At 45.8% G+C, this 14,738-nt stretch overlaps 1 protein-coding gene across 2 annotated transcripts in view; it reads right to left on the bottom strand.

Moving 5' to 3' along the window:
- Positions 1–3,510: 3,510 nt before the first annotated feature.
- NRP2 (neuropilin 2) overlaps positions 3,511–14,738 on the bottom strand; it is a 116,424-nt gene continuing 105,196 nt past the window's right edge. For both annotated transcript variants that reach the window (XM_032278519.1, XM_032278521.1), the window contains exons 16-17: positions 8,999–9,049; positions 3,511–6,821 (exon numbers count right to left, since the gene is read on the bottom strand). In XM_032278519.1, the coding sequence (XP_032134410.1) occupies positions 6,520–6,821; positions 8,999–9,049 (353 nt within the window). In that variant the 3' untranslated portion in view covers positions 3,511–6,519. The remainder of the gene's footprint in view (positions 6,822–8,998; positions 9,050–14,738) is intronic.

The following is a 14,738-nucleotide window of genomic DNA, read 5'->3' on the forward strand; positions in this document are numbered from 1 at the left end:
CACACGGACACACACATGCACACTTGTCTTATAGCTTACAGGGTTTTCTGGTAGGGAAGGGAGAGGAAACAGGTGTTATTCTTTGGATGAGCTGCAGAAGTAATCTGGCTCTTAGTTCCCTTGGAGATCTTTAGCTTGGGTCTCCAGAGAGAAGAGGGAAGGCATGTCCTTCCACCAAGAACTGCCTCTGAGGGTCACTGAGAAGACCTAAGAAGGAGGAGGACCAGCCTTAGAAGGTGGGGTGGGCAGCAGGCAAGGGCGGCTCAGGAGTTCTGAGAGATAGGCATTCAGGGGCGAGCCCTGCCCTTGCCTCAGCCTGGGGCAATCCGTAGGCTTCTAGGACTCTTCTCATTGTATTGATGGGAATAACTGTTAAGTTACTGTGAGGCCCTTGGGTGGAGGGCAAAGCAGCTCTCAGTCCTCACCACAGGCTGCATTTGCTGTTCTGACTATCACCCCCTCCCACCACCCTACTCCCCATCTCACACCCTTTATCTCCCAGTGAGGAGATAATTTTCCCAAGAGTTTTGTTTATCTCAGCCTGGGATTAGAGCCTAAAGGCTGTGAGAACTGAAACTGAGTCATCTTTCAACCTCTTCAGGTTCCCGCCCACACCCCCATCAACACCACCAACGTTGCAGGAGCAAAGGCGGCCTCTGCATCCAGATGGGTCCTGTTTTCCTCAACCATGGTCATGTTCCAACCTCATTTCACTGGCCTGCCTGCTTCCCCTGAGTTTCGTGTAAACATTTCCAGAAGGATGTAGATTAGAAAAAAAAAAGGTCTTATGTAAACACTTGCTGGCTAGGGACCAGGAGATATTATTAGTTTATTAGGGCTTTAAAAATACCCAAAAGCTCAACTAAAGGAAAGAAGAAATTTTCTTTCATTTTAACCTCTTGTTATTGTGGCTAGGGTCAGTAATAAGATAGAAGCAGGCATCCCAAGAGACACAAGATATCGTAAGATCACAGGAGGGGCAAAGAGGGAAATTGCGGAGATTTGACTGTGGTGACCTTACCGGCCAGTAAGGAATGGGTGGTACTGGGGCTGTCATTTTTTATAAATTAAAAAGAGCGGAAGAACGACACAGAAGAGAGAGCACTTCCTCACTGGGAAGGCCCAGGGTGCACTGGCCCTTCACCTTCGAAGCCCCATCTCCAGCCCTTTTACCCTGTTGATGATGCTCTTGAGTTTGGCTGTTTGCTTCCTATCCCCCTCCCTGAGGGGAAGCTGCAAGGGCTTGCAAAATCAGGAACTGCTCAAAAACATTTCTTAAATAAAGGACTGAAGCAAATTTCCTTTTCAGGGTGGACAGAGCTTCAGGATGGGGGCAAATTTGGCTCAGTTCAGAGCTTCCATGGGGAGAGAGATTCATAATGAAGCTTCTCCCTCCTCCTTGCCTGGAAACTTATTGTACTATCTAGGAGCATATGTGGCCTCCGGTAGCATTCACTGGCCCAAATCTGGTTTGTTTTTTTGAATCCAATAACCAAGAGGTGAAAAGGTCCTTAATCACCTCAATCACCTGAGGCCAGGATATTTCTTCTACTCAGGGCACTAATCCCATCATGAGGGTGGGACCTAATGACCCACCTCATGACCTAATCTAAACATAATTACCTCTGAACGACCCCACCTTCTAATTCCATCAAAATGGGGGTTGAGGTTTTGATGTAGGAATTTTAGAAGGATACAAACCTTTTCATTTCTACTGGATCAATGGTTCTTAAATTTGAAAGAGCATCAGAATCCCCTGGTGGGCTTTGTTGAAGCACAAATTCCTAGACCCCACCCCCAGTTTCTAATTCAGTAGATCTGGGATGGAACCTAAGCATATACATCTACTCTGACAAGTTCCCTAGTGATGCTAACACTGCGGGCCGGGAACCACACTTTGAGAAGCACTGTCACAGACACTGAAACCACCAGAGACATTGACAATCAAGGATTTGACCAGAAAGAAAGGAGCAGAGAATCTAGAGTTGTAGGGCCTGGTACTGTCCAGGGAGGAAGAATTTGTAGGACTCTGAGTTAAAGTAGACCATCTGGCTAGATGGCCCATCATCCATTCCCACGCTGTCTTTATTTTATAAGAAGCCAACTGACCCATCAGCCTACTGTTTCCAATGTTAAGAAGAAACATTATCCCGAGTATGACCTACCATGTTAGTTTGTCCAGGATTGAGGGGTATGATGGACTGAATGTTTGTGTCCTTCTAAAATTCATACGTCAAAGCCTCAACTACCATTTTGATGGTATTAGGAGCTGGAATCTTTGGGAGGTAATTATGTTCAGGTCGTGCGGTGGGTCATTAGGTCCCACCTTCATGATGGGACTAGTGCTTTCATTGGAAGAAGACAGACAGAGCTCTCTCCATGGAAAGGCCAGGTGAGCACGCAGAGAGAAGGCAGCCATCTAAAAGCTAGGAAAAGAGCCCTCATCAAATACCGAATCTTTTGGTGCCTTGATCTTGGACTTACCAGCCTCATGAACTGTAAGGAATGTATATCTGTTGTTTAAGCCACTGAGTCTGTGGTAGCCTGTTATACCAAGCTGACTCAGACAAAGGGTTTTCCAGGACACTGTGAAATGGATAGGAGGCAGGGAAATACTGGGTAGAAGGTGGTACCTGGTGAGGGCCACACTCTCAAGCCTGGACCTATGGCCCAAAGTGAGAACATGCATTCTTGTTTTCCTGTCTGAATATTGCCTTTTCCAAAACCACCCTGCCCTACCCTGTCCCCCATCCTGTCCCCCATCTTGTACCCATAAAAACCCCAGGCCCCACCAGTGGAGTAGCAGAGTGGCAGAGAAGGAGAGAAGCAGCATCCAGATGTTAGAGAGAAGCAGCCTGACTTCAGAGGGACAGCTTGATGGTGGAACCTTGGAGAAGAGTTAGGCTGGGGATGGCCAACTCCAGGGGAAGACCACCTTCCACTCCATCCCCTTTCCGGCTCCCCATCCAGCTAAGAGCCATTTCCACACTCAATAAAATCCTCCACATTCACCACCCTCAAATTTGTTTGTGAAATCTCATTCCTCCCGCATGCTAGACAAGGACCCAAGTGTGGGTGCAAGGGTCTGTCACTGTGGACCCTGCACTGAGCTGTTTAATACTTAAGCCATCCAGGGATGGCAAAGCTAAGAGTGCACTATAACATATGCCCTCTGGGACTCCATGGGTCATGGGAAACCCCTATGCATTCCCATGGACCTGCACAGAGTTCTGCCCTTGCCAGTTCCCCAAAAGTGCTCATCCTGGCCTCTGCACCTGTTCTCTTGTGTTCTCCCCCTCCCACAAGGGGTTGAGAGCTATGGGCTAAGTGAGCCACCCTGTCACAAGTCCTGTGAAGGGATCAAGGGAACTATCCTGTTTCAACAGGACATTCAGTGCTAAAAACCAGCAAAAATCTCAGGCAAAGTGGAACAATTTGGTCACTCTTATCCCAGATCTGTTTGTCTTCAATAAAGACAATGCAGGAAAAAAAAGACAATGCAGAAAAATATCTCTGGCATAATGTTTATTTAAATAGTAATCTTAAAAAGGCTTTATACAAATCATATAAACACAGTTTGACATTGTTGTTTACTTTTTACATTGAAGAATCACAGTAAAAGCTCTCAAGTTCCCGTGATCTGGCTCAGCCAGCGAATGGTCGAATACCTTTAACTGCAAACCCTGGAAAAGTTAACCTGCTGTGTGACAGGTTAACTCTTTCTCTTGTTTTCTTGTCATTCATGCTTATTCCTTGGACCCTCATCCCTGTCAACTCGCCTGCCCCACCAAAGACAGCAACCCTGTGGCCCTGTTGACCGCCTAGTCTGGGAGAGCGTGGAGGTAATGTGTCATTTAGTACAAGGCAAAAAGGAGATCAGTACTGGGACTGGGGTTTCCCGAAGAGAATGACTCAAGGAGACGGGTCAGCTAGCCTACCCACAGATAAAGATAACAAACACACCAAGGTGTCCCCTAGCCAAGTCAAAATTGGGCCCAGCTCTTTTTCTTTCTGTCTTACGACAGTCCAGCCTCCAGCCTTGGTGAGGTATCTACATGTAGCCCTGCGTACCCTGCTTCTGTTTAGCATTCAAGGCCCACTCATGGCCCCAAATCAGCCAATGGTGAATATGGACATAGGACTTTTAGAGGGATGCAGGTTGAGTTGTACATAACTTAGAGGTGAAGTGCAGGCCTGAGACAGGGCTAGACTTTGGAGAACTGTAAAATGGCTCACTGGGCATAAGAGCACCAGGAGCCCTGGAGTAGGCTTTCAAACTTATCCTCTTCTGCAGGCTACTTCTAGAAATCCCTAGGACTTACCAGCTTTCTGAACACTGCACATCATGGGAGGGTGAAGAGGAGAGGGGCTAGTTGAAATCTTGTTTCTCCAGAGGGCCCAACTCAGGGGGAACCCTAAAGCTAAGCCCTTGGGCTTGACAGCTTCACTTTTCACCTCTAACTACCACTGTGCCAACGAGTGCCGAGTGCCAAGATCCGCTGTGACACTCGGGCCCTAGGTCAAAGTCACAACACCACCACTGAGTCCCACATGACCATTCACATACACAGTAGATACAGAGAACTCAAAGGCGCAAAGACACACACACACATGAATAAATAGCTGTTGACTGAACTCTTGAGCTCTGCATACAAAACACTGTGACATTACCATTTGAACTAGCATTTCCATAAGTTAACATTTAAAGGAACCAGCCAGTCCCACTCACCCTTCCCCTTTCACCTGGGTATAAGACAAATGAAATCATGGGTGACCATAGCAGCAAAAATGGTCTGACGTTGATATGCAATAGGCTGGGCATACTGGTTGAGTTTCAAATATATATCCAGCACACAGGCAATCCTTAGGCGTTAATATGAAACCAAGATTTGGATCTTGATGCGAACAATCTTATCCTTCACACAGTTTCATTCTATTCTTCATGCCTCCCTTTGAAAAGTAGCTGAGAGTCATGAAGGGCTATGACTGCCACTGGGGTAGCAGGGCTCATTAGGATCAGCAGTGAGTTGGGGAGTTGCAATGGAGCCACTGGGGTAAGGGAAAGAGGAATGCCTTAATTTGTAAGATACTCGCTGATTTCTATATAGAGGGAAATTCATTTTTCTTCATTTTTTTCAAGGCACTTAATAAAAAACATAAATTGGTGTGTGTGCGTGTGTGCATGTGAGTGTGTGTGTGTGTATGTGTGTAAGAACCTAAGTCTCTCAAGGTTGAAGCAGTGTGGTTAGCATGCTTGTGCACAGTACTTGCAGACTTCTGGTTAGAATCAATTCTTGTACATCCTAGCTCTGCCTCTCTTGAAAGGTTGAAATGGTGGCTGTAACCCAAAAGAGAAGCCAGTGTTTGCTAGCCTATTTGAGAGAAAAATGCGTTTCAAAGGGTCTCTGTCTACACTGCTCAGCCTTGGCCCTCATGTGATCAGAGGTGCGGCTTCTCTTTCCCTCTCTGCTGTTTTCCTTCCCGTCCAGTGGTGACCAGTTACAGTGTCTCACTGATGGGGAAAGCATATCAAGTCTCTATTTATCCCTCTATTTTCCCCTGCCTCTAAGAATATCACATAATGCTCTTTCCAGGGGCTTATCGGCCTGAAAAATGCGTGTGTGTGTGTGTGTGTGTGTGTGTGTGTGTGTTTTAGAATAACATGGAGGAGGGAAAAGAAAAGGCAAAACCACCACCAGAAGCCCCACAAGGGACGCCCCACACCGCCAGACACTGTGGGTCTAGAGTAACAAATGGCTCCTATTTGCTCACAAAGCACTTTAAGGCTCGTCCGGATGCTTCTGTGGATTTTGACGTGTGAAATTTCCTTTCTGGTTTGTTTTAAATTGCATCCAAGAAAAAGCTGTTCATGCTGACCCTAAAATGGCAATTTTCCCCTGGATAAAAAAAGTTAAAGGCAACAACATCCTACTTAAATGCTAGGACTGGAAGCGGCAGCTTGTAGGGTCGGCTGGCAGAACCTACACCACAGTAAATCCCTTAAGTCAGAAGACAATCAGAGGATGGGATAAGCTGGACGGCTTGCTTTGAGTTTTATTTCTAAAGATGGAAAGGCTGAAAAGACACTTTGCTTTTCAAGTGTTGATTAGAAAGAGAAAGCGGAGAATAGTGATCATTGCTCCGCTTCTACACTGGAAAAGTCATTCTCTTCTGCCTCTTTGAGTTGCTCACAGACCAAAGAAATAAAATATAATAATAATAATACAAACTCACAAAATAGAACTGTGACCCCAAAGAGATGAGCTCCTGTTTTGTCCCAGCAGAGAACACAGCCCGTTCCTGCAATGACTTAGCCACGGTCCTAGTGGGATGATAATCCCCTGTGCGCTGCGTCTCCCTCCCTCCTGCGACTCGCTTTTCTGTCCCGTCCATACCTTCGGTATTCTGGATCGGTTTGATCGAGATTATGGCATTCAGTTTCCAAAGGAAAAAAAAATGTAATTTTCCCCAGCCCATCTCGCTGGAATGAAATGTCAGATAGGACTCAGGTGCAATCCGTCATGCCTCGGAGCAGCACTTCTGGTGGTTCATCTTGACCTTGTGCTTAAGGCCATCGTAGAGCTCGAAGTTGTAGTTCTCCAGCGTGGTGCAGCTTCGGGAGCTCAGGCCTGAGTAGGAACAGGTGCAGTAGAGCAGGAGCCCTGCACAGGTGGCCCCCAGGAGGACACCCAGCGAGCTCATGGCGATGATGGTGATGAGGATGGGATCCAGCGTGTACAGCCAGCTCTTTTCTTTGTCGGTCGAGGGGGCGCCAGACCCTGAGGTTGCAGAAGAATTGCTCCAGTCCACCTCGTATTCATCTACGAGACATAAAATATATGAGAGATTGCAGGCACTACTTATGTCATGGTGAAGCGACTCAGCTTCCCCAGCCCAGAGGCTCTTCAGAGCACAGTAGTTAGCAGCAGCAACTCTGGAATTAGACTCTCTGGGTTCAAAGCCCAGCCTTGCCACATCTTAGTTGTGTAACTTTGGGCAAGCTATTGAACCTCTCTTTGCTTCAGTTTTCACCTCATTCAGATGAGGATAATAGTCAAATCTACCTCAACTGGGTTGTTAGGAGGATTAATAAACTCATATTTGTAAAGTGCTTGGTGTCTGGCGCATAGTAAGTACTAAGTATCCAATATTTAAATAATTTGACTTATATTAGGTAAGCTTGGATTTGAACAGCACCTTTAGGGGTGCCTCTGCAGCACTTGGGATGGCCTCAGGTTCAAGGTGATGCTGCACTCCTCCTTTCCAATCTCCTCAAGTTAATGAAAGGACAGTCTGGGGCTATTTGCACATGATGAGTTTCCTTATTTGGCATTCCTGGCTATATAAGCAGCAGATTTTTCCCAGCCACCAGACCTCCACTAATAGTAAGGCATCATGCCTTACTGTTATGGGTTGCACTATATCCCCCTCCCAGCCACTTAAATTCATGTCGAAGTCCTAACCCCCACCGCCTTGTTTGGAGATAGGGCCTTTACAGAGGTCATCAAGTTAAAATAAGGCCATGAGGGTGGGCCTTTATCTGATAAGAGCAATATCCTTAGAAAAAGGGGACACACACACACACACACACACACACACACACACACACACACGAGAGAACATCATGCAAACGCAAAAATGGCCATCTCCAAGCCAAGGTGAGAGAGCTAGAAGAGATCCTTTCTCACAGCCCTCAGAAGGAACCAACTCTGTCCACACCTTGATCTTAAATTTCTAGCCTCCAGAACTGTGAGAAAATACATCTCTGTTGTAAGCCACCCAGTTGGTGGTACTCTGTTCTGGAAGCTCTAGCAGATGAATCTAATTACGTTTCTACAGTGTGGCCAAGGCATGCCCACAACTGGGCATCATTTTTTGAAATCTCCTAATAATCCCATGAAGTAGGCAGGATATTATATATATTTTTAATAGGTGAGGAAACTGAGGTTTAAAGAAATTAGGCGACTAGGTAACTCACTCCAGGTCACAGACTTAGCAAGCAGTTAAAGTAGGAATGGAAATTAGGCTTTCTGTCTCCTTACCCATTGCCCTTTCTCCTCCATCCCAAAGCTTTTCTGCCTGATCTACTGCAGCCTCTCCATGTAGGTCAGTCATGCACTTTTGCCCATAAAAGGAGTGTTGGACTGTGTTTTGCAGGGAGAATCTGCAGTCAGTTAACAAGGTACTGTTTGGGTTAGTCACTCCAGTTTCTATAACTACGTATAAAGTTTCTGATTAAGGGCAGGTTAAAAGCAGCTGCTCTATAAACTGCTCTTCTTAAATACATTAATCTTGCTCTACAGTTACTATTTAAGTGGAATCTTGCTGTTGAGCCTCTTGGAGATCAACTCTGGCATTCAGAGAAGCCCAGAAAGAGACCTGTGCTATTCTGAGTTGAGAAAAGAAATTACATCTACATATTTGCTCAGCAGTCCTCTAGCCTCTTGAAGTATGTGTATTTGCAGTGGAAAAATAGAGCTTGGAATAAATATAAAGATACGAGATGGTCAGTGTGAAAAAGAAACCTAAATCTTGCAACAAGCTCCAAATTGGAGTCTTGAATAGTTGAAGAAGTTTCCCTCAAGCCAGGGAACCAGAAACCACAGCAGATCTGGGAGAATATTCACATTTATGCTCACTCACTAGGCCATTTTTGGGAGGAGGTCAAAACGTTCAAGCAATGACACATATAGAGGAGCTGATCTTTCACTTTGAAAGGATTTATTCAGATTTGAAGTCCATCCAGGTAAAAAGTTGCTGGAAAGAGGGGATCTGTTTCAGATTAGGCAGAGGGAACTCAATAAACTTTCTAAACCTCTAAAGTTTAGGCCTGACAGATCCATTGATGGTTCCCTCATTTTTCTCCAGATTCTTTTATATATTTCTGACTGATAGTTCTAAATTTTGGCCCTCCGATACCCTGGGCATTATTTTTGTTGACGGCTTTATAACCAAACTTGAATTTTGTGATTACCTGCTAAATCATAACCATACTCACCATCAATTTCGTCTTCATATCCTTCTCTCTCATGTATTTCTGGGATGTCCACTATAATATAAAGGAAATAAAAACAAATTAATAACAAGTTCTAGCACCATGCTAACAGGCAGAGAGACAATCTTTCTGAGAATTTCCCCCCCATTCTGGCAGGCAGCTAGAGAGTCACCACCACTTCTAGCTCATTCAGTATGTACGTTACTGGATTGTTCTCCTTCAGATGACCTGCATCTTCTTCCAACCACAACCAGTAACACAGAAATAAGAAAAAAGTCTGGGTCTTCAGTGCCAAGCAACCCCTGCCACTATGTTATTTTAATGACTGGCATTCATTATGAACACAGGTTTTATTTAAGGCACCTTCAATGGTATCTTATGCCCACCAGCAGCTGCCATTACTGGGATGTTCATTTAGTACAGCTCGCTGCACCTCTTCAAGGGAACGCATCTCAGTGAGCACAAAAGCATCAGTCTTTCTCCTTTGGATTTCACGTAAACATATGGTAGTTTAGGGAAGTCTTGTTTCATCATTATATGTTTTAATTTAAGAGCAGAATTGGAAGGCATGTCATAATGCCTGGTGACCTTCACATATCTGTGCTAATATCTCTTATATTCTTCCCAAGTCTGTTTTTCCTATTGGCTTTCTCCATGGTTTAGAATAGATCAAAGATGGGCAACCAATCTGACTAGCCAGGCTAAGTTAATTTACTCTGAATTTTCTCCTGTATTATCACTATCTATCTCTGTCTTTTTCATGATAATTTGGGAGGGTGGTGATACAGGTCTCTCTATTCACTGTGCTGTCCAACTTATAGAAATCAGAACCAATGAAAATTATTCTGTCTAAAATGGCAAAACATCAATAGAGAACATCAAATACATGGCAAACAGCAGCTTCTTGTCATTTCTTCCTATCTCATAAGCTAATTATGCCTTTCCAAGCTGACAGCTCAAGATGGCCCCAGTGAATGTGTGTGGCCCTCTCAGAGTTTTGTTCCTCCAAGTCAGGTAAACAATCTTGAAGTCGCTGATACAAGTTGAAATCCAAAAATCAAGGCTTAAGAGAAAATCAAAATCCCAAACAGCTGAAGTATCAGGCAAGAGGGAGAAAAAGAACTTTAGACCATCCCGAAAGCTTCCCTCATCAGCACTACAGCTCAGGGAAGATCTACTTGACCATGATCTGAACTGAGCATTGATCCATCACTGTCACACTTGAAATTCAGTCTTTTCCTGGAGGCCATGGTTTTAATCATGTTAGAAGTCTTTCTGGCCAAAGTGCTAAAGCACATTCTCATCCCCCTCGGTCACTAGTAAGGGGTGCACGAAACAACTTGTCAAGCCCCACTTGAAAAGACTGACGCCATGTGGCCCCAATCCTCCACAACTCCAGCCCCTTCCTGGCAGGTCTGTAGCACAGCAACTGGCACCTGCAGGCCATGCCAGCCTCCCCACCTTAATGCCCATTCCCTGCATTCTTCTCCAGGCCCCGACAGAGCAGGTTGTTTCCTTGGAAGGGAAATGTGAACATGAATCAACAAGAGGCAGGTGGTGTTTGTCACAGGGATCAAATCGAGCTTGTGAAAGTCAACCCAGAGGGTTTTTTTCCGTATTAAAAAAAACTCAACATGGAAGAAAACCGTCACATTTCCAACAATTAATTGGTTTGATGGGCTGCTCATATGTCTTAACATCTTCACGGGTAAAAGATGCAGAGCACTGGATAAGAACATGTGAATCGGCCTAGGATGAGAACCACGGGGCTCCTGCCAGTGACTTCTGGGCCAAATCCCATGCTTGCTTTTAGGGATCTGGCTTCTGCCAAGGATGTGATGAATTCTTGGGGGCTAGAATGCCATCTTGCTCCATCTCACACCCTCAGGGAAGAAGTCTTAGGATACCATAGATCCCTGGCTGGAAAGGGGTGAAGATGGCATTGATCTTGAAAGAAAAAGGGTAAAAGGATGCTAATGATTTTGAGAACATTTTATCCCAGGAGATCACAGCCTCTTGTCTCTGGAGGCAGAGGACTGGATGAGATGATTTCCTAAGAACTGGCCCATTTCTAAGGTTCAATGAAATCAATTTCCCAGATGCAGCTGAGATTTCTGCACCTGGAGAATCAAAGGCTACTTAAGGTGAAGAAGAACACTTCAGTGGCTTGACTTGGCTTTTTGTATAATCACTGTTCCTCTGAGTTTGAGTGAGTGGGAAGGGGTCGAAAAAAGGATAAGTTAATCAACGTTTTCAAAAGCGCATCTGTTCACCAAGCCTTAAAGAAAGAATGGCACACTGGGGAAAACACAAATAGAGGGAACGTTTGTACAAAAAGCCATTTACTTTGATAGCAATTTTCTCTAGTCCCCTTGCTAATATTCTTGATATCTGTGTTTGATTAAGGCTCTTCTCTCTCTCAAAAGTGTCTTTGCCCTTTGTCGGCCACTTTCCTTTTCTGTTGAACCCGGTAGGTAAACTGCAGCCTGTTTCCTTAGGAGGCCGGCAGGAAGGAATGTGGTTCTCCCCCCAGGTCCCTGTAGTTCTAGCAAAAAAAAGGCAAGGTGGGTCGGGTGAGTTGCTACCAGGAAAACCGAGGGGTAAAGCTACTGGCCTCTGGGAGGCGGGAGGCAGAATGATGAGTCAGGAGCCCAAGGCAGATGGTAGAGGCAAGAGCTCCCTGGAAAGGGGAAATGGCACCACAGGATGGCAGACCTAGCTGCGGAAGTCAGGGCAGACATCAGGACAGAATGGGAGAAAGGAACCAGGGACTGACTCAGAATTTTGTTTTTAATGGGGAAAAACTTGGAGAGGAACTTCCGGGACTCTGTTTTAGTGGGTGGGTGTGTTTGTGAGTGTGAGACGGGCTAGGGAGAGTGGAATGGGCCACACCTCTAGAAGAACGCAGGTCAGGAAGGGATCTTACCACCCATACGACTTCCACTTTCAACCTTTGTACTCCCTGTTTCCTTCTACGCCCCTGTGTGGATTCAGTCTAAGGTCAGTCTGACTACAAATACTGACTCTCTGATGCTGTATTAGGGCCAGGAGGGATCCCCAGTTTGCATTCAAGTTCTCTGGGTGTGTCTGGGGTACTGTAACTACCACCATATCCTTACTGCCCCCTTCTAATAGAAAATAAGAGTCTGCCTTATCTCAGAACCGGGTTGGCTGGATACACACTTTGGTTGCCTGTTTCACTGGCTCACTACTTTGATGTGGTAGGGGTTTGAGGGGCTTCTTATGAACACGAAGATGTGGGGGTCTGAAATTTGGGGTTTCATGCTTTCCATGATAGGCATCACTCAGAGGAGGAAACTAAATTACATTGTTCTTCAAGGGCAGTCTTCATTAGCCAATAAACCAACACAACACCACTTAGTAAGAGGGCTTACTGCATGTCCGGGAAACATACTGAGGACTTTGAAAAATAAAGATGTAAGGGACCAGGTGTCTACCATCAAGGCCCTTCAGTGTGGTTGGAAAGTGAAGACTCACCCATACCAAATTAGCATGAAAGAAAGCAAGGCATTGCAGAGAGGACTCCCAAGCGCTGCTAGGGTCCAGGGCAGGGATTGGGCAAATGAGCCTGAGCCACAACCAGGAACGAAAATGTGGGAGTGGGGAGGAAGATACTTTGGCGTTGAGGCTGCTGCAAGGTGGGCAGTGGAGGATTTCTATCTCCTTTATCTGTGTGATTGATTAAAAAAAACTTTCAAACATGGCACCTGATCTCTTGGTTTTTGGTTTGCATTCATTCGTATCAGACTCGTCAAAGAATTCAAAGAGGTCGCCTTGCCTTGCCACAAGTCTTCCACCTTGTGCATATCTGTGTGAGAGTCAGACCTCTGCCCTCATACTCCCCCACACCTGTCCCCTTCCCCAGCTGTGGCAGACCAGCACAGTGAGAGGGAGAGGTCAACTCCGAATGAATGACGGGAAGGGGCTTTACAGAGCTTGAGTAATCAAGTGAGCACAGTAGTTACTGCTTAAAAACAAGTACAACCCAGCTTCACAAAACCCTGGTCGTTTTCATATGGAGATCAGTCTCAGGCCAAAAAGTCACCTTGTTTTGGTCAGTGTCCCTTCTCTCTGCATCATTGAGAGACAGAGTAGGTACAAGGTGAAGCATGATTCAAGGTCTCACTCCTCTCCTATTGTGTCCTGATTTTTTTGGAGTGAGATACCAGAGTGGCTAGTTATGAAAACACCCACAGGACTGTTCCAGAAACATCCCACACCCTAGAAGAGTCAATTATTCTCTGGTGTGCTTGTTAGTAAATTGCAACACTATGGCACAAAAGGTGAACAGCCATACCTAGTCACAAACCCGACCTCTTCTAATGAAGTAAGCTTCTCCCTGGAACACTGCCTGACAGTGTAAGACCACACATGCTACTCAAGGGAAACACCCCCAAGACACTCCAACCAGCTGCCTGGAAATTCCTACTGAGAATGATTTAGTCCTCAGATAAGAAAGCCCTCTCTTATGGCCCCTCCCATTCTCGTTCTCTCTCTCCCCCCCACCTTGACACACACACACAATTTTTTATCTTTCCTGTCTCCCTCATTTTCGTCCTTCTTCTAAATTAAGATTATTTGGGATTAGCATTCCTTCATTTGTTTGCTTTTCTGCAGTTTCTTACAGAAAATCCGCAGCCTTCACTCTGTGTTTACTGTGAGTGTATTGGACTTGACACTGTCACAATATGGCCAGGAGAACGAGAATTCTGCCCCAAACCACTGGTTACTTTTGGATAAATAATTTAAGACAGCCCTTGGGACACTCGTACACAGATCATTTCAGGTCACTGATGTGCTCGTTTCTTTGAAGAGTCCCTTCCATGCCAACCCTGAGCAGTGGATTAAGAAGCCACTGCTCTTGAGATACCCGGAAGCCCGGCCAGCTGCAGCATCACCCTGCACTGAAGGGAGTGGTGTGGGATGTGGAGGCCCTAGGCTGCAGGTGGGGTGCCCACCTCCCGTCTGGTTCTGCCTCAGGTGTCAGAGCCTTGACCAGTCATTGACCTCCCTGGGTCTCCGTTTGCTTCTCTGTAAACTAAACACGGATGTTCTCCCCTGCTCTAGCATTCCCTTATCTCTACAGGAAGGAACTAAGAAAGCTATGAGGGCCTTTCTGATGCAGGCTTTCTGAAGAGGGTAATGGTTGAGGGAGACAAGGCAACTTCTGAACAAAAGGGCTCCAACGCCCCACGATGCTCACTGCCCCATTCTTCACTCTAGCTCTGTCCTCTCCTGGGAGTGGTCACTCCCTGAAGCCATCTGTTTTAAGGTGTGTATGGAAAGAGAAGACCATGGAAAGGACAGGCCAAGGGAACCCATGAGGTTCCATGTGTTCAATACTTGCCCGTTTGGCTCAGGACTCAGTCCTGCTAATGGGTGACTGAGAAACTGACAGAGTGGGCAACTTGTGCCCATAGTTTTAAGCCTCCATTTAAGGGCAATAAGCTAACTGAGGCTGGGCTGATAAAACCTCTTGGAAAGCCAGTCTTAGCACATCCACTTAACCCACCACACTTCAACCAGCCTTGAAGGCAAAGATCGAAGAGCCTCTTACACAGGAAACCACTGAAATCATTCATTTTCACAGGTACTGGGTGTCATCACTTTGACTTTAGAGATGAAATTGAGGAGGGAGGGTAGAGAAGAGCAGTAAGTCATTGAATAAATCAGCAGTATAACTGAGAACTAAGCCACAGATTTTCAACACCTTGTTTGGGGG

The sequence above is a fragment of the Sapajus apella genome, unplaced genomic scaffold (genome assembly GCF_009761245.1).
Source record: "Sapajus apella isolate SASKATOON/1434 unplaced genomic scaffold, GSC_monkey_1.0 scaffold10, whole genome shotgun sequence".
NCBI classification, from domain to species: domain Eukaryota; kingdom Metazoa; phylum Chordata; class Mammalia; order Primates; family Cebidae; genus Sapajus; species Sapajus apella.